This window comes from Phallusia mammillata, chromosome 2 (genome assembly GCF_965637545.1).
Source record: "Phallusia mammillata chromosome 2, kaPhaMamm4.hap1.1, whole genome shotgun sequence".
NCBI classification, from domain to species: domain Eukaryota; kingdom Metazoa; phylum Chordata; class Ascidiacea; order Phlebobranchia; family Ascidiidae; genus Phallusia; species Phallusia mammillata.
Window position 1 is genome coordinate 24251767 of NC_137253.1, and position 26974 is coordinate 24278740.

At 38.1% G+C, this 26974-nt stretch overlaps 1 protein-coding gene across 2 annotated transcripts; it reads left to right on the top strand.

Moving 5' to 3' along the window:
• The first annotated feature begins 306 nt into the window (after positions 1 to 306).
• On the top strand, positions 307 to 26589 carry LOC145213537 (nitric oxide synthase 1-like). Of its 2 annotated transcripts, none has more exons than XM_080081848.1 (30): positions 307 to 661; positions 3715 to 3825; positions 6256 to 6408; positions 7909 to 8116; positions 8650 to 8743; positions 8908 to 9056; positions 9603 to 9765; positions 11452 to 11543; positions 12045 to 12186; positions 12487 to 12626; positions 13444 to 13615; positions 13965 to 14066; positions 14223 to 14417; positions 14530 to 14615; positions 15036 to 15180; positions 16529 to 16633; positions 16692 to 16750; positions 17177 to 17314; positions 17576 to 17750; positions 18424 to 18568; positions 18988 to 19066; positions 19130 to 19239; positions 19318 to 19401; positions 19708 to 19880; positions 22469 to 22679; positions 23312 to 23399; positions 23533 to 23654; positions 24200 to 24348; positions 24695 to 24889; positions 25578 to 26589. In XM_080081848.1, exons 1-30 carry the CDS (start codon positions 523 to 525, stop codon positions 25683 to 25685), a joined length of 4032 nt encoding a protein of 1343 aa, XP_079937974.1. In that variant the 5' UTR covers positions 307 to 522; the 3' UTR covers positions 25686 to 26589. The 2 variants fall into 2 exon arrangements, with proteins under 2 accessions (XP_079937974.1, XP_079937975.1); XM_080081849.1 differs by having other exon boundaries at positions 7924 to 8116.
• The last annotated feature ends 385 nt before the right edge of the window (positions 26590 to 26974 follow it).

The window sequence follows — 26974 nt, forward strand, 5'->3', positions numbered from 1 at the left end:
GTGACGATCGGCACGTATATTCGGTTCTATTCGCGTACTATTGAATTGATTACGGCTTTAGGAACAGTGGAATAGTATATGAAACTGGTCACAGACTAGATGGTGCAGTTGAAAGGTTAAAGTAATTTAATTTAGTTTGGTTGAAGTGCGTACGCAGTACAGAGAAAGGATTTGGGGAATGACGTTGTTCCTGTTTCGCGACAGATGTTGAATTTGGTTATTCCAGTTCATTGCCGCATTTATTCGAACGCTAACAGGTTTATTGTGCCACATTTAAACGCACCAGATTGAATAATTGATATATGTGCAGACAAAACACCTGACAGTTTTGTTGTTTTAAATTCAACGCGGATCGACAGATATCTGTTATTCGTCGAGTGATGTCCTGCTTAAATGCATCTGTGATTGGTTAACTGAAAATTACTTTCTGGTTGTTCTTATATCCTATTTGAGCGGCAATTGGCTGCCACAAGTGTACAGGATCTATTGCTTTTAGCGAAGACACAAATCCTGCATCCCAAGATGGTACGCGAATCAACATACAACATTTTGCCAAACATTATATCAGTGGTGCTCGTAAAAAGAAAATCTAACGGTCTTGGATTTTTGGTGAAAGAAAGACGGACAAAGCCATGTGTTGTCGTTTCGGAAATAGTAAAAGGTACGTTTCACGGATAATAAACCTCTGTTTGTTTTTTGCCACGATGTGAAATGCACAATATAACCCTTATGTGAACCATTGTGGCAAACTTGTAAACTTGTTTTTGTGTAACTTTAACTGTTTGCTGACAGTACAAGTGGTTTCGTGACAACATCTAGTCGTTATTAGAGGTTAGTCATTAAGACCTAGGTCAAACGGGCGAGTCTGGGCCTAATATGTTGAACTTCAACTGAACGTGCTTGTATAATTTATAAGTGTGTTAGGTTTTTGCAACGTGGGCAACTAAATCACCTCGACCTTGGTTTAGCGGGAGACCAACGAACAAATACCCCTCAAACCGTTTTGGACTTTGCGACTCATTTGCCCTCTGACTTGACAACTTTAACTTATGACACTCGCGATATTGGAGAACAATACGTTTAACCTTGCGCAAATACAGTTGGTGGTACATTGCGGTTGAGAACTAACAACGAATACAGGAAAATCGCCGAGTCAGGGTGATAAGTTGACGTTTGTTTTAGAAGAGGGTGTTGCAGTTCAATTGCACACTTGAATTGCTCAGAACAGGACAAAACAACGCCACTTAACCACAGCCGGGTTATTACGTCAATTCTTCTTTGTTACTGTTCCTTTTGTCAACTCACGTTAGGAGTCATCCATTTGTGAACCAACATTTGGACTTTGACCTTTTGTCATCAACTTTTTACTGACAAAATACTTTTTTTTCACTTTTATTGGTTGAATGACGAATAATGATAAAAACCAAGCTAAAATACAGAACAACCATTCAATTATTCCTAGGTCATCGTTTATCACAGGCTGGCGAAGTTAAACCAGCTTTTAAAGCATGCCAAACGTAAATTCCACACTAGATATCAGGAAACATCGATATGGATTACATAAATTGAAACCAGTGTCAAATATGGGAGGTCCTTTTTCAAATCCACACCAATTAATTCTTACAGCTAAAGACGTTGGATCAATGTGACCCTAAACAAAACTATATGAACTACTTGGCTTGTATAGTTGGTATACCTGTGCTAGGAAATTTTAACTTGGCAACATTAAGTCACTTGCTTGTTTGTTTGCGTGTAAAATCGTGAACTACGACAAACAAAAACTCGCACGTAGCTTTCCACGGCGATGTTTGCTGACGACTCTCGGCGGCGCCTGAAACATTCGCAAAACTCAAAGTTGCTAATGAAGTCCCGCAAATGCTGTGTGAATGTAACAACGTGGTCTTGAGGTTGTGCCCATTTTTAATAGTTTTATTTACTGACTTGATGCAAAAAGTATGTTATGATCACAAACCGCAGCTATTTTGATTTACATGTCAAAAAAATTGTTACGCCAAGTTATGTGTTAGGGGGATTTTAAACAACAAAGGCTTAATAAAATGGGTTGTGGTTTATATACCTTTAACTACGCAAATTCACATCTTTTTTGCTATTACCAGAGCAGTAGTTCTGTAATCGCAGCCTATCGTCAAGTTGCCCTTCTCTAAAATTAATAAAAACAGATACAAATATTTTTGGACTGGCTGTTCCCCATATTTTTAGTTCAAAGGCGCAGCAGTTTTTTAAATGCTGAATCGCTAGGTTTTAAAAAAAATTTTCTACCACTGTAGTGTGTTTATTTTTTTGGATCAACGTTTCCCATTAATATAACGTCCTTTAATATGTTTTATTATAAACCCAAAATGCTTAATAACCCTAACCTCAATTTTTTTAACCCGTTTGGGCTTCGATCAGAGCATAAATTGCTATGATATATGTAAAAAATTATTTCGCTTATTCTAATATAATATGAACCCGGATTGTACTCAATCATAAATTGGGCGATGCTTTTGTTAGCTGAGAATAAACGCCACATTCCCATGCATTTTACCTCCTGCAAAGACAATCCATTCTCAAAAAGACGACATGCAAATAACTATAGAGTTACTTCATCTTCTTTTCGACATGCTATTTTAATGGAACGATCTGGTATTTCCAACCACAGCTGCGACAAAGCGGATCGAGGTTTAGGCCAGTGGTTCCCAAACTGTGGGCCATGGCCCAGTACTAGGTCACCAAGACATTTTCAATGGGCCACAGAGCCATTTGAACAGATTCTACTGTTTTGTTATACTGTAGATATTATGCGCTTTGTTTTGAAAAACATAATATTTGCAAAGAATTCCGAATCTTGTAGCCAAATTTCAGGAGCATGTATCTCATTAAAAATAAATTGCTAGAAACCATTTCGCCTATTTTTGAGATTTTTTGTTTGTGCCCAAATTTACAGCATGTGGTGAGCCACGAATCGCTATTAAACAGACATGGGCCACAGACCAAAAAAGTTTGGGAACCCCTGGTTTAGGCCAATACTGCCACCTTTTCAGTTCCAGAAATAGAACCCAAATTTACACGCCACATAACTATGAAAACAACAACTGAACAATGTAAGAGATAGATTTTGAAGAGAATATAAGGATTTCCAGACAGTGTATGACACAGTGTAGTCGTACGACACCTTTGCGGTACGCTGTACCAACAACAGCACTTCGACCGAAACGGTTAACTTTCTCCACTGCCCAAAATAGATATTTTGGTGAATATAACACACCGTTAGTCGAAAGTGGTATCCATCCAAAATTGTGCGTGGTTTCCGTCTTTACTGTCGAGTAATCGTGACGTTCCTGTTATACCGTATTACTTTTTACTCCCGCTTACGTTCCAACGGCAAGCGTGGCAATTGTTTATTCGGGAACAACCTACCCTACTTGCTCTAAACTTTTTTCTTTAAATAAATTAATAGGTTTTTGCAACCTTTTGCACTGCACAACGAAGGGAAGGGTTTTCAAATCACATTGATAGATAATTAAGTACATTTTTCGCCACCCATAAGTTGTTTTTGTTATCGTTGTGTGACTGACTCAAATATTCGTCAATTATAATGAACATATTTGCCGTTTAATTGCAAACAAATAGAAAGACAAACATCTGTGACTTCAATATCTAAAAAACTTGTTAAACGTTAAAATTATAACCAACAACGTTTTATTTGCAAAGGGGGTTCGGCATACGAAACTGGCCTCATCAACGTCGGAGATGCGGTCCTTTCTATAAATCAGGTTGACCTTACCAACTTGCCGTATCGGGAGGCATTGCAACAACTTCGAAGTATGTATATATGACGTGTCCAAATTTTATTGTAAAAACAATGTTTTCATGGTAAAACCTAACAACAGAAAAACTTCATTCAGTCTGTATACTATCAACTTAAAACTAGAATCCCCCAGCTCGTTGCTTGGTGGATAAAGAATGAACCTTATGCTTAATAATTCAAGATTATGAAGGTCATTCATCTTAATGTTTTTCATAAACATAAATTTATTGTTCAATCTTGGATTTTCCTGGAAGTAACGGTTTAAATGAATTTGTAGCCTTAAAATACGGATAGTCAATGACCTTTACAAAAACCAGTGCATATGTGATTGTCCCGAAAACTCAACAGCCTTTCAGCCATAAGCGCTTCTTTACGTTAGCACAAACTTAATGTATAAGTGTGACGTGTGTGTTGTCATTAAGTCTTCGTGATCCATTGAACCAAATCATTGGCTGCGAGACCAACGCCATGGCCAGTGCCTCATATTTGTAAACCACGTTGGGACAAACTTGTCGCTTATAGCGCTTATGAAAAGCTGTTGCAATATTGAGGTGTTGTTGTGCTATGTGAGTCACGTATAGGTACAAGGTATGATTATGCTTTGCACACATATTTGTCTTAGGTAATGTGCTGTAGTGAGGACTGTGGCAAAACAGACGTAGATATATCAGGAATGTAAATGTGCACTTATTGCTTTCGAAAGTAACCTCTTGTTGTAGATAAGAGCACTTGTGGGTAAATTTAAGTGATTATACCATTGGCACGACTTTGGGCAAAATACAAGTAAAATTTCAGACAAAAACGTAAAAGTATGGGCGATAAGTGTGTAAGAAACTTAACAAAATATTAAAGAAGATTATTCCTTAGGTTGTCAGCTTTGAAACAAACTCCTGGGATATAAAATTTCTTTTTTAAGGAGGGGTGGTCAAATTGATATGATATGTGAGGTGCCGTTTAAAAAGCCCTTTTAGATAAATAATGTCGCCGTTTGCAAAAAACGGGAATGAAAATACCATCATTCCGATTTAGGTAATTTAGAACGGGAAGTCATTCTTATTCTGGCTTTGGTAAAGGTTTTAGAAAAGGCGACTATCTTAAGGCTGGTGTCCCGCTAAATACAAAACACAGACAAAATAACAAACATACAATGTAAACCTTACTGAAAGTACAATTGATATAATTTATATTTATAAGTTTAAATGTGTGTTACTTAACTAGTTTCGACTGATCGACAACATTAAAACTTTCATTTTATTAACAACTACACTACACATTCAATAATAACAATAATTTGACAGTTTCAAATGGAAAATGTTTTGTTTTTGTTTTATATCAGCAAAATTGGAATAACATTTCGTTTCTGATTTAGCTAATTGGGAATGAGAAAGACCTTTCGGTTCTGATTTAACTAAATCAGAATGAAAGTGACAAATCAGTTTTAATTGAGCTAAATCAGAATGACTAGTATTTTTACAAACGGCACCTTTGTAGAAGTATGCTTAAAACTTTAAATGGTAATGACAGTTTGGGTTATAAGTCCTGAAGTTGTAGCAATGTGTATTTTATATTTTGTGCGTGTTTTTCATTTTAGAGGCACATCAGACATGTCAGGCACTTTAGTTTTTCCTTTAAAGTCTAGCGGCCTTTGATGTTGTGTTTTCAAATCACGTCGGGGTTTTCACTGTTGCGATTTATGGTATTTTGCTGAGTAACTTAGTTAAGCAACGTAGAAGTTAAAGAAGGAAAATGCGCGATCTGACTACACAAAATTAAGAAATCTAAACGACACCTAAATGATAACAACTGAAACGCAAACAAGTTTTATTAAACGAATGTGTAAAGCCAAAGCAAACGCCCAGGTATATGTCGTATACGACGCACAAACCCAGGTCTCAGCGTATAAAGCGCGTAGTCTAAGTTAAGTTCTAAATCTATATTGAGTTCTGTGTTTTGGATTATAACAGACGCAAATATGCAGTCAAACGACAAAGCGTTATTGTAATTTGGGGCGAAGGTAGTGTCGCTCCGAAAAAAAGGAATTAATTAGTGTACAAGGAAGGCGGCTATATAAGAAACAGTTTTACGATTGCGCAAGTGATAGGGCGTGTGGTTTAGAAAACGCAACATCCGAGGCCGCTAGTCAGTTAAACTCCGATTTAGATTTGATGGATTGGTGTTGTGAGTGGCGCGTGGTGCAACAAAACAAGTTTATGACCACAAACATTCGCACATGAATTTTAAATAATTCAACACTGAAAAGCTGCGAAATCAAATTTTAATGTTTTTATGTCAATGAACTCATAAACTTTGCGATTTACGACAATACGCCTAAAATATGATTGCCTGGGTTTTGCGTTTACGGTGGTGGTGATATTACGAGAGAAGTTGCTTTTGTCCTATGGCATTCTTCACAATCCGTACATACATTCCTAATGTGCAAACAGATGTTCCTGCAGGAAGTAAGGCGGTGTTGTTAGTGCAAGGACCAGATGGATATACCACACATCTGCAAACAACTTTTACACAAAACAACAAACCCAGAACGGTTCGAGTGACCGAAAAAACATCTAGTGCTGTTGCTGGACAAAGAACGAGAGGTAAGTGGCCCTTCATACCACTTTTCCAGAGTTTATATGTAAATTATTTCGGAGCGTTTAGTTTTTTTGTGTGATTACTCTATAGCAGAGGCCATAATTGGCACCCGAGGTGATTTTTATGCCACACCACATTATTTTCGACTTAATATTTAAGTACACAATGACAAAGTAAAAGCTTTTATGTCGCGTGTTTTTAGTTAAGTGTGATTTAATAGTACCAAAAACACCGATTACACATCCGAATTTGGTTGCTATGTAATTACTATTTAAATAAGCCGCTGCAATAGAAAAAAAGGTTGGCACGCTTGGTCATTATAATTTTGTCACAACAGTAAATTGGCACCCGTTGTTTAAAAGGTTGCCAATCATGGTGCACTGCTCTGTAGGGTTGTCGCTGCCTTCACATTACGTTTTTGGGGGGCCAAGGCAGAATCCGATTACAAAAACCGCTGGTCTGTTCACCATGACAAGCAGTGTGTTGCCTTGCATGTCGAAAAAGCTTTAGAAAGAGTCAAGTGGGGATATTCCAACACCAAGTCACGCGAGGCGGGCGGATTGCGTGGGGGCAAAAAAACGTTTTCATTTCGCACCGCTAATCCACAATGCTCCCTCAACAAATAAGAACTCATAACTTTGTCTGGACTTGACAGCAGTTTCTGTTTTTAAAAGAATCTTCGTCTCTTTTTATAAGCTGTTTTCGTATGGGGCGAGAAATGATTCAATGGGAACTACCCCTGCAAAAGGGCCTATTGAAAGAGCGCACACGTTGGTTTTTCAGGTGTTCGGCGAACCGCGTTATCCATTAACTCTGCTGTCGGTGGTGTCAAATCGAAACTCACGCCACAGTTCGAAGGATTTGCTTTGTTTCATTGCGATGGCAAATAGAAGAAAAAAGGCTAAGGATTTAGGCGTTACCCTATAAGTAGGGGGTTTTCGCAGCAGGGCCACAATCTGGCAAACGATTTAAGACAGAAGCGCTTGATAGTTTTGTCGTGTCACACTTTAGGTGAAACAAATGTAAAGCTTGTAAATTGAATTCGTTTTTAGCAAGCTTGTCCTTATAGTGGAATTGTACTTTAATTTCGAATTGCGTTAAATAACGCAAGTGACTTTCTGTACATCTAATAAAATAAAATTTTTATTAGTTGCTTTGATACGTTTTATACTTTTTTTGGAGTAAGATATTTTAACTCTGTAGTTTTTAAACCAAATTCAAAATGTAGGTATGAACTAAAACAATAATATCGTTTCATTATATAAAATCTGAAGCTTTGTAAATAAGTGTTTAACGTTTGACACTGTGTATGTCATGGGTGTTAAAATATATTCAGCTGTAGCTTGATAAGCAGATTTATACTTTTAAATGTGAAAATACGCCATTTCAAAACTTTGACACATTCAACATTAACGTGAAATTATGATGCCATTTTCAATCTTTCCTTAACCTTAAAACAACCCTACTTTAGTTTACTATTTTGATTTCATTCTAACGAAAAGCAGTTCCCTTCTCTGCAGACGTTACTAAACAACAACCGACACTAGGCAGTAGCAGAGAGGACGTGGTAATAAAACGGAACGAAAATATGCCGAAGAAAAAGGGCATCGTGAAACCTATAAACGGAGTGGTCAGCCCGTCGAATCAAGGCTGGTCAAAAGCTCCACTTAACGAGGTAGCAGAGGAAACAAAAATGAACGGAAAGATGAACGGGTAAGTGATATCATTTTAACTCAGCTTAAAAAGTATAGTTAAGATATTTTTTAGGTTAAGGTGTTGGTCGTAGATTTGTGTAGTAACTGCAGTGATTTGGTTGCTCTAGTCACGTACCACTAGATTTGTTTGCAGTTTTGCAATAGGCTTAACGCAGCTTGGTCATGGTATGGTTGGTCAGGCATGTTTACACAACACAGCGTAGGAAACGCTCGTCACGAGCACTCAGTCGCTGACAATAGTAGTGCAACCAATTAACACGAATCTGTGACAATAATCTGACCAACAACTTAAAGCAAAAATCTTGTTTTTTAGCATAAATATACACCTGGTGTAATATCAAACACAGGTAATGCTATAAATTTCGGGTTATGGCTTGGAAAATGTATGTTTAGTAAACTAAAGATTGCGTAGTTTATGATTATAACCTGTTATGCAACATTTGCGTTGTCTCAAGTTTAAAACTGGTATAACGGTTTGCATGCTTTGTCCGACTGTATCAAATGCAAGTTAATAAATAAAGTTTTTTAAAGGTGCCCGGTGAGTAATGCGAGCAAGTTTACAATGGTCAAGAACTGGGAGACGGACAAAGTGCAGAGAGACACTTTGTTTGCCAAAGCCTGCCCGGTATGTGTTTACACTCGAGTAAAAAATATCTGAAAATGCCACACATCGTCGGTATGGAGCGATTTAATTAACACAGGAATGGCACTCATAGATTCGTTTTATCGTGTTTAAATTGTGCTCAAAAAGTGAATTAAATAAGCATTGTGTTTTTCTTCGTGTAACAGGTAAACACTTGCGCGCCGCAGCAATGCAAAGGAAGCGTGATGACCCCAAGCCATATGCTTCTTGACCCTACAAAGGACAAGAAGACACCTGCTGAAATTAAGGTGCTCGCCGAGTCCTTTATTGAGCAGTACTACGACTCCATGAAAAGGTAATATTTTTGGGTTTGTTTATCAGTGTTGGTTTAAGCAAGAAACGGTTCATATTTATTCAAACGGGGATCAGTATGCCGTTTGGGGTGAGCAGTTAAAGTAAATATATTTTACAGGGGTTTGAAAACGTCACGGTGAAATCCGTCGGAATCAGGGGACCTGAAAAAACAAAATTTAAATACACGTCCCCATACATTACGCAACTTTAAAATTAAACATCGCCTGACTGCAAATAAAACCCTCAGTAGCAAACTTATGCAAACGTTGACTCTCACCCTAACCCCTGAATGTAAAGGTGACATCGGTTACACATTGATAAGGTTGCAACGACTTGTCCTAAATTCTGCTTCCTCATCATAACAACATCAATGGGTTTTGAACAATGCCGCTTTTGGATGGCCGTTTCCAGGTAAAACAATCAAACATCCCCAATCGTTCCTTAAATAGCCGCGCAAATGCTGTTCGTCAATGTGTTACAAAGTCATATAACGGCTCCTCATGAAAGTATCCTAGGCAATGGCGTTAATAAATTGGTATTGGTTTAGGGGTGGTTCGCCAGCACACAAAGGGAGACTTAACGAAGTTTTGACGTCAATCGACAAAACAGGAACATACGAGCTTACAACGAACGAGCTAATATTCGGTGCCAAAACTGCTTGGAGAAATGCGCCTCGGTGCGTAGGCCGTATACAATGGAACAAGCTACAGGTATATTTTATTGTATTGAATATTTCTCGTTAAAGCAGCTTTTTTTACTTGGATGTCGTGCGCAGTTCATCAAGACCGGCGCAGCTCTTTGAACGTGTATGAGTAATCTTGGGAAAAACCCTAAATGTAGATGCGTTTTAATTAACAAGCTTGGCGTTATGTAAGAGTATTTTTGGAGAGTAACCACCAATTAAAAACCAGTCGACTTAACGCATAACTTATATAATCTTGGAATAAACATGTTTACAAGGGCGCAGCTGCGTATGTTGAAACAAAATTCCGTTGTTGACTGCCATTCAACTCGTTTGTGATAACCACAAATTTACCAGACCTTGAAGATCCTATTGTTGCTCGAAAAAACCGTGACTGGCATTTGTTTTGGATCACTTGAGTCTAAAAATCCAGACAAATATTATGTTTAGACCAGTGGTTCTTAACCTTTTTGGTGCGGTTTCCCATTAAAGTAAATCACCAAGTTCAAATTTCCCCCTCTGTTATTTTTATGATAATGTTTTGTGCCAAACATTAACATATAAATTATTCTTTAATCGAAATAATTTTGTGAAGCGATTTGGTCGGGACCTTAAAGGTATATTGCGATTTTATTTAGTTTGATTAGTGATTTCTTGAGAAAGTAATATCGTGTGGAATTTTGAAAAATCTCAGGTGCTTGCATTAGTCGTTTCTTGCATCACAATCAACAGATCAAATGCATTTATTCGCAGTAACGTCTGTGACGTAACAAACGATGTTTGGATTTTTATGCGCCTTGCAAAACAAGACGTAGTTAATCTTACATGTTGTTGCGGAAAATATTCAATGGTTAATTTCAACCCACGGGCCCGAGTTTGGTGACTTTTGATTCACATAATTTCCCTCTAAAACAGTGGTTCTTAACCTTTTTGGTGTGGTTTCCCACTAACGTCAATTATCAACTTCCAATTTCCCGCTCTGTTATGTTTGTAATGATGTTTTGTGCACTACGTTAACAAAAAACATTCTTTAAATGAAAAAAATGTGTAAAGCGATTTGATCGGGACCATATAGGCTTAGTTCAATCTCATTTAGTTTAAATATTGCTTCTGTGAGAGAGTAAAACTTTTTGGAATATTGAAGGGTTACCTCTGCTTTCATTAGTCATTTATTGCCTCAAAATCAACAAAGGAAAGGCTTTTATTCGTGCATAATGGCAAAGTCATTGGAGGTTTTAGTCTTGTCTGTGATGTAACAAACGGCCTTTGGATTTGTGTGTGTCTTGTAAACCTTGGTTAAATCAATCTTACATGTCGTTGCGGAAAATTTTTAGTAAAGTAACTTTCAACGGTTAATTCAAAGCCGGATTCGACCTTCGGGCCCGAGTTTGGTTTCCTGACTAACATAATTTCCCTTTGAAAACATCAAAATTTCCCACTAGTGGGAAATTTCCCACCGGTTAAGAACCACTGCTCTAAAACCATTAAATTTCCCACTAGTGGGAAATTTCCCACCGGTTAAGAACCACTGGTTTAGACCCATAACAGTGACTTGCTTTTCGCCCACCCTAGTATTTACAAACATTGCGCAGTGACAACAAAGGATTAACACAACATGGTAAATTGTTGGAACTGTTGGGCATAAAGTGTTCGCGTAAATGATCAGTCATTTCAAACAGGTGTTTTCAAAAATTTGGCTCATACAAATTTTTAGGTTTATGACATGCGTCACGTGACGACAGCGGCAGAAATGTTTGAGGCAATCGTCACGCACATCAAGTTCGCAACCAACAAAGGAAACATAAGGTAACGTATACTTTTACACCAAAAACAGCAATTATGTGCAGTTTGATTTATTCTGTGGTGTTTGAATAATTCCCCCCAAAAAATTATAGTAAATAAAAAGTTATTTTGACGGAATGTCTGGCTGACCTTCAAATGACAAAAAAACCTTTAAAAGAAAGTGGCTGTATTCTAAAGCAGAGCTTATAATAAACGAAATTTTTTTTACCCATCATTTATACTTTTGCAACGTTACCCATTGCAAATGGTCCAATTCTAAATAGGCTATGTATTATAATACGATTATGTTTTCAAAAACTTTTTGTTTCTTAAAAATTCTCAAAACGCACGTATAGTTTATGAATTGGTATGTGCATTTCCACTTAAGCCCCATGCAGTCAAGTTTTGCTCACACCTTGTATTTTTCACGTTACTCGTGTTTTTGTGCCCGCACTTGTCATTTCACCAAGCGTGCAACACGCCAGAGTCTAATCGCTGATAAAAGCCCTTGTTTCCTTTGAGCAGGTCATGCATCACATTCTTTCCCCCGAGAACCGACGTAAGCACTGAGTTTCGAGTGTGGAACAACCAGCTTATCAGATACGCAGGATATCGCCAACCAGACGGTAGCATTATTGGGGACCCTGCCAATGCGGATTTCACCCAGGTTTGCGATTAAGCGGCTTTAGTGAATGTTTAAAATGCTTGCGGGAAGGGATTTTTTCCGCCAATAGCTATGCAGTTGTGATATGTAAAAACAAGGCATGCATACAGTTCAAACAATTGGTACTACGTGAACACATTGCACGATGCAATGGTTCCAAAGGTTTGTGCGATTATAATTGATCCTCGTGGCAACATTTTGTTTTTGACGCACGAAGTCGTGCATACTTCAGTCATGCTTGCGTGAAACGAACACATTAACCGTCACAAACAGATTGACTTTCTCAAGACATTTTGCCTTTAGATACTCGAAAGACTGGGATGGAAAGGCAAAGGTGGACGGTTCGACCTTCTTCCTCTTTTACTTCAAGCAAACGGTCAGGATCCAGAATTGTTTGAGCTTCCACCTGACCTTATACTGGAAGTGCAGCTGCGTCATCCTAGGTGATTCTACGATTTTTTGGTCTTGTATTAAAATGTTGATTGATAGTTTTTGGCAGATCTGTGCTTGATATTTTGCATCGTTTGCCGAAAATTTTGCAAAATATTACATGAAGCTCAAATTTTTTCTTGGTAGTGTTTTTGCATAAAACAATCATGGATGACCTAATTTAGCCCCTGGCAATTACGTCATTCGAATAACAGTCAAAGGCCAAACAATAGTAAAGAATGCGGATGAACTCTGTACTATTTATCAGGACTTATACGTTATTATTAAATTAAAAAATACTAACATTACAGTTACCGCAAAAACAATGCGGTTATAAACACAAACACACACCAACATAACAGCCACTCTGTTGCCCAAAAAAGCTCATGGGAAAAACACATTCCTTGGGTATTGTACTTCATAAATGTTTTTTTTAATTTTAGATTGTTTGCGCAAACACGATTAACCTAAATTTATTCGGTGACATTTGTATCTACGACACGTAAAATATCAACTTATTTTTAACGTCACGAACGCATTATTTTTTCGCACGATCTGTCATCGGCGCATGGCAAAAAGCGTGTACCATCTGCAAAACGATCAGTGACGTTAAAGACTGCGTTATAGCGTATACGTTATATTTTTAAACCCATGCGGTACCTTTCCCCTACAATCACGTTTGGAATTTGGAAGCATGCGAAAACCCACTCTCTGGCGCCAAACCAATTCCGATCAGGACTTACACACGCTGTTATATGAGATGTTTACCAAAGAAGCACTTCCATGTCGGTTTGTATTATATAGTAAGCACTTTTGTCACTTTTTATGCAGGTTTGAGTGGTTTAAGGATCTCGAGTTCAAATGGTACGCGGTCCCGGCTGTGGCCAACATTGGTCTTGACATCGGGGGCGTTTTTTTCCCGGCCTCACCTTTCAATGGCTGGTTTATGGGAACTGAGATTGCCCGTGATCTGTGCGATTTGCAGCGTTACAACGTTCTTCCGGTAGGTTATTGGGGTGTTGTTAACAAGTTGTGCTTTTCAGACGTGTTTAGGTTTAAGGTTTTTGAATAAAAAAGGTATGATATATGTATGACTTTATCGCTTCATTTGAGCAATTATGCCGACTTCCGTGCCTAATTCGGGGTACTTTAAAATAATTTCTGGTTTATGCCAGACTGGCATTTACAAAATCCGGCCCTAATCCCGGGCCTTCTCACAAACTGCATTGTTCATAACTGACCACAAATTCCATGTTTTTGCCCTTTTAGCAAAATATTAATATACCTTACACTGGTTTGTCTTTGTTATTTACACTACATGGTAGGCTGCTGCTAAAACAACTGTTTTTTAGGAAGTGGCAAAAAAGATGGGTCTCGACATCCGCAAGACCTCGTCTTTATGGAAAGACGTCGCACTGTTGGAAATGAATATTTCTGTTCTGTACAGCTTTCAGGTGTGTGGCCAAAAATATCTTCCTAAGCTTGTAATGACAGTATAAATAACTCCAGCGCATCCAACCTCGTCCACCAACTTTGCGCTGATGCCCCACTGCCTTTGGCTTACCCAGTTATTAACTCAACTCTTCTGTATACATAATTATATTTTTCAGACGGACAATATCACAATCATGGACCACCACACAGCTTCTGAATCCTTCATGAAGTTTTTCACCAATGAGATGCGACTACGTGGCGGTTGTCCTGGCGACTGGGTGTGGCTCGTCCCTCCAATCTCAGGCAGTGCGACCCCGGTTTTTCACCAGGAAATTGTCAACTACATGCTGAATCCTGCATGTCTTTATCAGGTGTGAACTTACGCTGTTTATTCCCATTTTTGCTGCTTGGAAATCTATTGAATCTAAGTCTATATAAAATGTTGATGTAGAGTAAATATCATGTTTTGTTATTGTATTTTAGCCTGATCCATGGAAGTACTACAAGTGGAAGAACAATGAGCAGTTCGGCAAAGCCAAGAAGAAAATCAACTTTAGGGAGCTGGCCAAGTATGTAAAGCACTAAAATAAACAAACTTTTCTGCGAGGGACGGTTCCTTGAAATTTATTTAAAACTTTGATAACAATTAATATCAAATAAATTTCTAGCGTTATGCACGGCAGCAATTCGTCAGTTAAAATAACAAATCTGATTACAATTGCAAAATAAGTAAATTTCTGTCACACTCAAAAATGTAGATGAAACTGGATCAGGTCGTTTTTCCCCAAATAAGTAGGCGACGATTTAGTTTTAGGAATACGGTATTTTCTTGTTGTTTGCATGATCGGTCATCCAAAGACTTGGCTGAACCTGTTGAAGTTTTAACCTGCAAGCTTTGCACAGTTATCATCTTGTGTAATTTAGTGTGTGTGGCGAAAAATGGTAAAAAATATTTACACTGCTACAAATCTGACCCATAATTGTTACAGGTCGGTTCTGCTCACTTCAACCATGATGACAAAGGCCATGGCGAGTCGAATCAAGGCCAGCATCGTGTACGGCACTGAGACAGGAAAATCGTATGACTACGCAAAAACCCTACAGGAAATGTTCAACCACGCGTTTGATGCTAAGGTCAGTTCTAGAATATTCCATCTCAATTAGTGGCAGATTGGTAACATTTGTGGCAGTAAACTTTTACGAGAGTACGACACTCAGAGGAGGAACGGATATTGTGTTTTATTACCAAAACCAGTTATTGTCAGGTTGAATGTCACTGCACATAGGCTATAGCATTTCCAATAGTTACATTGCTTTTCACCAGTTCCTCTAAACTGACCTTTTTTGAACCAATAGGTCGAAAACGCGAACTTTAAATTGTCCAAACTACCATTATACGACAAGAGTATATTTTTGGATAAAGCGTTTGTTGGTTGTCATGGACATTTTGTCTTTACAAGCCCCAAAACGGTTTATATGTGATTGAAACCGCCTAAAAAATCAGGTGAATTGGGTCCTAATGATGTGGTGATAAAAAATACTGTACCTTTATGGATTTTATTGTGAAAGTACCGGATGGAATGCATCTTTGACCAAATATATCAGTCTATATCAAGTGCACCTGTCAGAAATGTCGAACAATATCAATTATTTTGCCGACATGTTTTGCTTTTAATTTTGTGCACACGTGGGCACTTTAAAAATTTGACCTTGTGTTTTATCGGAATTATGACACAGCGTCAACTTATAGTGTAAACTCCTTTGTCGATTAATCGTTTGAACTTGACGCTTAACCAAACCTCTTTGTTGGATTAAACAAACCTCACCAAGTAAAAAACCCACTTAACAAACATAAGACTATAACAATGTTTTGTCCTATCCCACCTAACTTAAACATTACCATGTTCTCGTGGTTAAAATCCGCCTTAGTCAGCCAAAAAAGTGGTAAAATGTTTGTTGGGAATGGGGAATTCGTACATTAGCTTACGACTTGTTACGTTCCTGGCAAACAGTCCATATAATGCTCGAGTCATTTTGTAAGCTTACGTGTGGAAGCTGTTTCCACTTACCAAAGGAAAACTATCAATCAAAAGGAATGAAACGCTTTAACGGTACTGTCTAGCGCAGTGATCGATAATGCTCGAATCCACTATCCTTCTATTCTCACCACCGTCAAATTTAGGCAACAATACCGATGGTTGACATTTGTACCATACTCAAGTTTGGTGGATGACTTGTTGATATACTAGTGTTGACTGAACTTAATTGTTTTATGGTTTGGTGGTTAACGGCTTGAAAAGCTGCCATTGTGTTGAGTTTGGTCGCCCAATTCTGGGCTAGCCGGTCGAAATAAAGTTTCCAAAAAGTTCTGAGAGCAAAAAAAATTAGCATCAGTTTTGCTGACCACCTAAACTTGCATAGCTAGCCAAAATGTTCCAATAAGCAACATGTGCAATAGTTGTCAAATATTCTTCTTCTTTAGCTTTACGCGATGGACGAATTCGAGATGTGGAAGATGGAATACGAGACACTAGTTTTGGTGGTAACTAGCACATTTGGAAACGGCGACCCGCCCGGGAATGCTGAGGTTTGTTAAGGTTCTATTGCCAGTTATGCCTTTATCTCACCTTGGGTGCGTGTTTTAGACTTTTGCCGAATCACTGCACAAGCTGAGCAATGAAAACAAGAACACTGACGGAACTAAGTAAGTATCGGCGAACTATGTCACGTCTGATGGTCACTGAGCCACTTAAAAATTTCTGATCGATTTCAAAGATAAAGCACCACGCGTTTTTTGTCTGCACATTAGTGAAATAATTGTCTGCGAAATATCAGCGTGTTTTGGCGCTGTTTCTCAGACAAATGAGCAAAATGATTGTTTTGTTTCCAAAACAGTAGCCGGCTGAATACATACTTACATAAAAACACATAAAAGCTTGAGTTGTTGTTTTAGCTAATAACGCGCTAAAGGAACGGGAAGCACTTGTTTGTTCGGTTCACGTTGACTAACTATGCACATCGAGTGAAAACGAAACCCCTAAGACTTCGGGCCTAAGTATTTTGGTCTCGGTTATTCCCAAGATCAAATATGGCCTTGTATATGGTTTAAGTTAAGCGTGGGTATTTCCAGACCAGACGTTCCATGGAAAAGATTTAAGAGTGTTCCCACGTGCACACCGACCGATCGCAGGTCTTCAGCGAAACGATCAAAACTCACAAGCAGGGACAGCTTCAGTACAGAAAGACAGGGACCCCTTGCAAATGTCAAGTAAGGAAATATTTTTAGGAACACTATATACGGACTTGAAAAGTAATGTAATTATAAACATAACTGCCAAAGTACTGGTGTATATAGAACACTTCATGCAGACGTTTCAACAATCTCTAAGTGCTGATTATACCGTGTCATATTGACAACCTGGACGGATGATGACAACAGGGAATATTTTTGTATTTACAACCAAGCCTAAACTGGCAAAATTAATTACCAATGAACTCATTTTTAGCTTTGGTGTTGTTTCTTCATAAGGTTTTCCGTGTTCGGTCTTGGGTCACGGGCTTATCCAAACTTCTGCGCCTTCGCTCACGCAATGGACAGCTTGTTTGGTGAGATGGAAGGCGAGAGGTTACTGGAGATCGGTGAAGGAGATGAATTAAGCGGACAAGAGGAAAGCTTCCAAAACTGGGCAAAGGAGGTTTACAAGGTCAGGTTTAATACCACATTTCCTTATCTACCCCCGACATGCTTTTTTGGTTTGATTTCTGGTAATCATGAAGCACGGATAATGAATCCATTTAAAAAAATCCATTTTTTTTCTGTTCAATAAATAGTTCTATGAGCCTTTCAAATAAAATTAAATTTAAATTAGGAAACTACACGATAATATGCCCACCAGTTTTCCAAATAAACGGCATAAGCAACTAAATGTCAAGACGTTCGCCAAATGAGATGACATTTGTCGACATATGATGGAAAAAACGTGTCGCTTTGTCATTCCCTTAAGTGACAGAATGTAATTGTGCGTTTTATTAGGTTTGGGCAGCGTAAAAACACACACAATGTTAAACCCTTTCAAAACACAATGTTAAAGCCACAGTTTCAAATAAGTTATTTGAAAAACAGCTGAGACTGACAGCACATTTCAATCCGCATGTGAATTTCTCATGCGCAATGTCATAAATAAACCGATTTCGTCAAACAAATATATTTTATTCAATTTTAGCGTAGCAAATAAAATATATTGAATATGCATATTTTGGTTAAATCGATTTTAATATTACATTGCCCTTAAGAAATACGCAGACCGGTTAAAATGAACTAAAATATTGAGCTGTAGTACGTTTACATCACTTGCATCAACGTGGTATTATATACAGACGGCCTGCGACACCTTTTGCGTAACCGGTGACGGAACTGATATGTCGCAAGCAAGCTCTTCTCTTGCTGTTCCTCCGTACGAGAAGTCGCTGTTCCGCGTAACTGTACAACCATACGACAAGGACGAACAGGAGTATATTGACGGTAGGCTAAGTTCCGATGCACAATTCATATATTGTCTGATCCAGCCATGTTTTCAATTATAAAGTTCCATAATGAAGTCATTTTTTTCAGTAAAAAATTTACGTGTTTAAACACAATCTTTGTAACTAAACATAACGAACCACCGTTTGCCAAGCCCATTGAAGGCGTTATACCGAATCAGTCGGTCACCAAATATTCTCATCTGGCATAGCGTAGGCTAGAACATCTGTGATGAGACTCGAACCCACGACAGGAATCTTTCTATAGGCTATCGCCGGCTTGACCAGCATCGGTTAGGATGAACATAAGTTCACAACAGGGATTAGCCCTGAAGCGTTTATGTAGCCTAGACCAGCGATCATGGCACAATAAACATATATAACAAAAAATATAATAATCATCTAAATTTGGCTTTTCAGTGTTGGCGAAACTGCATCGCAAAAAACTGTCGCCTTGTAAGATCAAACGGCGAACCAACTTGCAATCGAAAACTTCAAGGTAAGACTGAAATATTGGCATATAGCATGGTAAAAAAACACAACCTCCAATTGTTCGTTGTAGCCGATCGACAATCAAAGTGGAGTTGGACAGCGACAATTCAAAGTATCTGCAATTCAAGCCGGGCGACCATTTGGGTATTTACCCATGCAATGACCAAAAGCTTGTCAAAGGTGCGTATATATAGGCTGGAATGAATTGTTGGAAAATTGTGTGTTGTCGTGACACTGAATTTTGTTGTTGTGCAACAGAACTTGTCATGCGCCTGAAGGACGCACCTGAAGAGCATACTTTGATTCAGCTTGAATTCAGCAAGAAGGTTCAAAACAAAAACGGTATGAGAAGAAAACTAAAAAAATGACATACATATTAATCAACAATTCCTCATTTCGATTTTTGTGTATGTCAACTTGATACACAAGTATTGTTAGATTTCAATAAATGACTGTCAATACCACTTGTGTATAAAGTAGGTTTTAACAAAAACCACTTGTATGAATGAGAAGCTTTCAATAAATGCCCACCATGCATTGCCAGCTGTTATGGGCCTTTTAGACAAATAAACCATAATAATTCCATTCAACACGTAAACCCAAAACAAGCAGCAATTCTTTGACAATTTGCTTCCATCTGTTTTAAAGGTGTGTCCGGCGATACCTGGGTCAGTGATATTCGGTTGCCGCCATGTACCATGTGGACAGCCTTCTCGCGGTTTTTGGACATCACTACTCCACCCACTCCCAAATTGCTGCGTTTGTTGGCCGACTGTGCTGTAAATGAAAAAGAAAAGGAACAACTGGAGTTGCTCGCCGAGGTAAAAATTAACCGGTCGCATGACCAATCGGTATCACAAGAATTCAAATCTATTTTCGAGACGACTTTTTGACAACTCCGTAAGTCAAAAATAACTTACCAAAAGGATTACGTTCAACAGAAATTTTTTTGGGGAACATAAATGATAGAAATAAAATCTAGTTGAGCAGTTTTTCCAACCTTGTAATTTCAAGTGCAACGTCATGCTAACGAAGGAAATGATGTAACAAACTTTTGTTATAGCAAATAAACACGGGAAACTTCCAACTCGGTGAAGTGTTCGACGACATTTACCAACACACAACAATATTTTCGGATGCCTGAAACCACTGTAAAATATTTTAATCCCTCAGAAAGGTTTATTCGAGTTTAAATTAATATTTCATACACTTTCAAGTTTCGCTCGAATGCATTTTAATTTAATGAAAAAATTGTTATCTTTTTACCTATCCCCAAAAAATAACTTCGATCATGATACTGTTGCTTGTGGCTATACTGCTTCAGTATACGTTGCGAAGCATTTCGCCCGCCACCTCTCATACAACCCTTTTGAAGTTCTATCGCGTTAGCTGAGGTATTGATACGTTGCTGTTTGTCAAAATGTACACCTTGGTGGGATTGGGTTCATTCGGGTTCACAGCATATACCGCAACCAATGGTAGTATATGGCTGCCGCAATTTCCTCAGCCAAACACATAAGCCAATCTTACTTTACACCGAAAGCTAATCAAATATACCTACACCCTGTATATGTAAAGATCGGTCCGGTTTATGTCCATTTCTTTCCGCTGCATTGGTTTGCAATTAGCGGTTGCTTTTGGATTTCAACGCTTTCGTACATTGCGGAGTGTACAGAGAGTAAAGTGCTCCTCCAAGTGGTGTGTGATCTATGCCCAGTAGAAACGAATTGCCTGTTAGATAACAACCAAAATATTTTAGTACAAATACAAGAGTTAATGATTCCTTTTATTCAGTACAGTAATTACGTTCTTACTTAGTCAACGTATACTGACTATCTTTTGGATTTTCCTCCTTAAAAACACTGTGACAAAACGTAATCCTATAGTGGTTGGTCCATCGGTATCCAAAACAAATGTCAACAACATTTCAAAGTACCGCAGAACTTTGGGTTCTGACAAGGCCGTTCTTAAGGTTGAATAAGACTGGTCTCAATCGACATAATACGACGTGGTCAAGAAACAGTTTCCTCCGTCTGTGTTAGAAGGAATTTGGTGGTTTGCTTTTGCAACCAGAGGGTTATAAGCCACAGACGACATTGTCCAATCGCTCCTGCAATGTAATACTGCCATTTAAATAGTCGTGATATTCGTCAGATTCGATGCCATTTAATTCAATATATTCGATGCCATTTAATTCATATTTTCCAATATTCCTTTTAGGTCATGGTTATTAAAAACTTAAAAATTACAGCCAGAAACTTTTTCTAAACTTTTGTCAACACGCGAAAGTTAATTAAGACCCTTGCAGTACACACAAAACCGGATGTTACCAATTTATTTGATTAAAGTTATCAAACTTGCCCACGAAGAGTTCGCTTTTGATATTATTCCTGGCTCTTGCCTATTGTTAACTAACTTATAGCTACACAGCCAAACATACTCACCTACAAAGCCAAACATACTTAGGCAAGACCTTACCTTTGTGAGCTTTCAAAATAGATGGCATGATGCCACACTTACAGTGGCCAACTAATGCAAACACAAAATAGTCCGTATTATCATACTTGTGGTGTTAATGCTAAGCATACAAACCTTGTGTTTCTGATGGTGAAATGGCGTCTTATGTTGTACAAACCATTGCAAGTTCCAGTCAACTAGAAAGCTAGCCATACGCGATCTTTTTGGCTGGAATTTCTCGCAAAATGTTTCTTGCAATAGCAGTCAAAGCCCCGACAAGAGGAATATAGTCTCATATTATTCATAGTTTAGCTTCATTTGTAGTTGTTCACTCCTCAGTGACTTAATTAACTTCAGACTTTAACACAGCTACTAAAGCTTGCGCGAGACTTTGCACTTCCAGTAATAAAGTCGTCCACGTTAATTGCTCGACGCGCCGCATCTCCGAAACTTGGTGCTTCCTTCCAGCAATTTATGCGCAATCATAGTACTCACAAGGCGTTTGTTTTTACGGCCGGTAAGCATGCAGCACAGTGTACAGCATGCTGCTTTAAGTTTGCTACACTCTGAAAATGTTTGGTTTCACGGCGCTACAAGGGCTGAAATGTCCACATTTTGTTTTCAAAGGATGTATGCGTTTTGTCAAAGTCTTGGCTGGCACTACAAATATATTTCAATGTCACGACGAAGGATTCATTCTATAAAAAATAGAGCGAATGTCATATTGTATTTCCTTATCTTGACACAATTGTTAACTACCAGTCTTCTAGTCTCGTTGGGCCACTTTTTGAACAGCGAATTTGTAAACTCATAATATACCAACAAATAGAAACATGAACACCTAAAGCCGTAACAAAAATACACAAAACATGATGATGCTGGTACTAAAGGCACATGCTTTACCAAACTCAGTTGCAAGTGACTCTTACCACTTACCCGTACATTTGTTTAGGGCAAATCAGAGTACGAAGACTGGAAGTTTCAGAAGGTTCCCAATCTTGTGGAAGTTCTAGAGGAATTCCAGTCAATCCAGGTCGAGCCCCCGTTGCTTCTCAGTCAACTTCCACTGCTGCAGTGTCGATATTACTCGATCAGCAGTTCGCCAGCTGTTCATCCTGGCGAGATCCACTGCACCGTGGCCGTGGTCAATTATCACACACAAGGTATGTTTTCAGTCTTTCTGCTGCTTTGGCTGTATTTGTTTCGACGTTTTAAAACTAACCGGAGATTGGAAATAGTAAAGTTTTAGTCACTGTCAACAAAATTCGTTGGAAAGTTTTTTTTAGCAATTATACCATTGGATTTATGTTTTAATATTATCAGCGAAACGGAATAAAGATAAATATAAACAAGTCAGTTTAGTATATTGACATTTTTGTATATATAAGAACACTAAACACTGACTTGCTTGATCAACCAAGCTGTCAGAAAGATTGTATGCAGCTAACACAATATTCTGCAGACGTCTCAGCTTTTCATACATCGCTAGTTACCTTACTCTGATGGTGACAACAGCGATTGTTGAAACGACTACAAAAAAGTGTAATCCCTACATACAAGACCCCTGTTTGTTTCGGCTTTCTTTTAGTTGTACCTATATTAAACGTAAAGTACAAAAACTACTAAAAAGTCATGGTCATCATCCGCTTATCCTAGTAGGTTTTTTACTGTTAGGTTATATTCGTTGATTTCGGGATTGAAGTCATTTTAGTGACAGATATATCATATCTAAGAACCTTGAACATTGTGGATCGTGAAATGTCAACATAAAAAAGTATTGTGAAAATATCTTTAGGTGGCAAAGGTCCTTTACATCATGGAGTTTGTTCAACTTACTTGGACAACGCAGACTCTGATGAAGTGATTCCCGCATTTATTCGACCGTAAGTTTATAGTTTTTCCTGTGGACCATATTTGTGATCAAACTATGCGCAGTGAATGTTGCTCTCTTAACGAATTCCCTTTGCAAATAAGGCAAGCAAAAAACTGTGTACAATTAAAGTAAACTTTTTTTAGAGCTCCTGCCTTCCACCTACCGGAGGACGAAAGTTTACCCTGTATGTTGGTTGGCCCAGGAACGGGAATCGCTCCTTTCCGAAGTTTCTGGCAACAGAGGATCCACGACACTACCCCAGCAAGTAAGAACGTAAAATATTACCTATGCTCAATGATTCTATACAACTACGACTGAAAATTAATAACCCAAAATAATCAAAAAATTAATAAGATTTTTAAATAGGTTTGTATTTTTGAATTTCATATAATTAACAACCTACAGCAATCACAACAATAATTGGTTTTTTAATAGATACAATTTTGAATTTTACGTGTATTTCATAAACGTGTATTATACAACAAGTTGTTTGGGAGATTGGCTTATCTCGGTACAACCTGCCGAATCGGCCAAAAATATACTGTGTTGTGTAATAAGTTTATTCACAACAGTTTAATTGTTTAATGGTGAAAATAACGGCCCAAATAGACGTTAAAAGCGACATGCTTTATTGTTCAAACGTTTCGGCAAATGCTCATGCCATCATCAGTGATATGAAGGCCACATCAAGTTTAATTGTATTGTAATAAACAATAATAATAAATACAGATAGCGGAAGAGCAAATGGAGACCAGCTATAAGTTTAAGTCTTGCAGATGCCATAGCTAAAACTCTAAACTTTCTTTCAAGACAAAAACAAGCGCACAATGGCGCTATTGTTCGGATGTCGACATCCCGACCAGGACCACTTGTATAAGGAGGAAGTGGAGAAAGCGAAAAAGATCGGAGCTTTAACTTCCGCTCATACTGCTTTCTCGCGATTGCCTGGTGTTCCAAAGGTAAAAAACAAATATGTACACCTTGGTCAATCCGCACCCGTTTAAACCAAACAAATTACCTTCATAAGGCGAAGACCCGGATTAACCGATATCAATTAGTTAAAGCCTTACCATATTACAAATCATTTGTACCTCAAGTTTTTTTCCGAATTAGACGAAGAGTCCGATTAACCGAATCCGGTTTAACCGAAGTTTGCTTTATGATATCGAACCATTGCGTTTGAAAGTTTATGCACTGCGCTACGTTTATTAAACATTTCTGTGCGAATACAAAAAAACTAAAACACGGTAACAAATAGTATTATTTTTTGTTAACCTGCAACTAACATTTGCATTCCACCTTTAGAAATACGTGCAAGATGTATTACGTGATGAAATTTCTGACTTTGTGTATGATTGCATCATCACCAAACGCGGCCATTTCTACGTGTGTGGTGACGTCACCATGTCGGCTGACGTCAGCAAGGCGTTGATTAACGTCATCAAGGAGAAAGGCAACATGTCATTAAAAGAAGCGACCACCTACGTGGAACGAATGAAGGTATGAGACCAAGATGGTTTCGCTTAATGCAGCAGATTAAAAGAATATTTGTTAGCAACGAATACCGAACTTCGTTTGATGAGTTTGAATGGAATTGTTGTGATGATTTTTGCCTAGTTGACTCAAATCGTTAATGATAGCAGTTACTTCACAGGGTTCAGTTTTTCAGAAATTTTAAGATTTTTGTTGTCATAACTAGGACCAACAAAAACTATTTAATACATTACAGCCCTTTGGCAGTCTTGTTTCAGTTTCTTAAAATATATGCTTTGGCATCGCGTACCTTGCATTTTATACCTTGCCATTGTGCTACCATCTAAATCATTAGTTTCGACATTGTATAACTTTTCATATTTAAAGAAAGCATTGCATCACCATTTTAACCATTAGTTTTAAAATTGCGTAACTGTTTATACTTGAAGAAACGATAGCGCAACCTTTTTTAACCATTTGTTTCATCATTGCATAACTGTTCATAAGTTATTTAAAAAAAACTGCGCAACCATTTTTACCTATTTGATGCAACATTGGGTAACTAATCATATTAAATTAAACTATTGCGCAACCATTTTTAACCATTTGTTGCACAATTAGGTACTTAACCATTTATATTTTAAGTAACCATTGCGAAACCATTTATAACTATTGTTGCAACCTTGCGTGTTGATCCAATTATGTTTTCAACCAGACCGAGGAGCGATATCACGAGGACATCTTCGGAATCACACTTCGTACATACGAAGTCAGCGAGTCGATCCGAAAAGCGAACAGAAGCGGATCTATCAATGGAAACTGACATGATCCTTGCACTTAATTTGACAACGGTTAATTGCCAATCATTGTGTAAAATTAGGCCAACATACAAGACTTGTAATAGAACAACGCAATGTATTTACAAATTCGTAATTACTTTCATAACATTTCTTCAATCAATCTGCTTGCCTTTGCGTGCGATGTGCAACCATTTTTTTCCGTGACCATTTCTGAGGCACTTAAAGTGACGGCTGTAGATGTAGGTGATCCTGCTAAGCTTGTTTAGAAACAGTTCCGCGGTCGTAAACACATCGCAAACTTTTGCATTCCCTATCACGTTTTTGACCTTGGCGAACAAAGTTTCGATCTAACTGCATACGACGACCGCCACAAGCGATGTTGGTTAATTGATGAACAAGCCGATGGTGCCAAATTTCTGTAACGCAGTTTTTTTATGTAGGGTCTGTGTGTCCCTTCTTCGCACTACGCTTGATTTGTGTTTGACCTCAAAGCTAACATCTTTATAGTACCTTGACCAGACATTTTTCATGTTTTTCTGTGGCTAATTATGTTAGCAAGCAAATTTGTTTTAGATCGGGTCTATGTGGCCTTTTTTCGCACTACGGCTTTTTAATGAATTCTTTATCATACATAGACCAGACAAGCATTTTCCATGTTTTTTGTGGCTAATCAAGTTTGCAAACTGCACTGAACATGTATTACCATGACTGTAAATATTCTTACATAATTCTTAGCTGTAAATATTATAGTTTTCATTCAATTTTATTGTTTCTTTGAATACTTTGTTTGTGAACCATGTATGCACTATTGTTTCAACTGTTGGTTGGGGCGTTGTATGTTATCTACTTGAAAAGTATGTCGTTTTTATCATAGGCTTCTAATGGGGCTGTAAATGTTGAAAGCTAAACTAAAATGTTCGTACATCAGTCAACTGTGTCGGTGATAGTTTTTCAAATACGACGATCTCAGTACAATACGGAAAATGGATTTGGAAGTATAATGAATTTGTAGACTTTAAACCAGTGGTTCTCAAGCAGGGCCCATGGCCTCCCAGGGGGGCCACGAGCTGTGTTCCGGGGGGTCACAATTCCCTAAATGTAATAGACTATTTCACATGCTATTTGTCTATATTGCGTTTTTCACAATTACGGATTCTTGTTTACTCTATTCGACTTGTTTAAAGCCGAAATTAGCACCGAATTCCAACACGGGTTGCCATTTTAATTTTTTAGGTGTTAACTTAATGGGTTACTTGAAGGAGGCAGCACGAGGCCAAAAAGTTACTTTTAGGGGGGCACGGTTTAGGGGGCA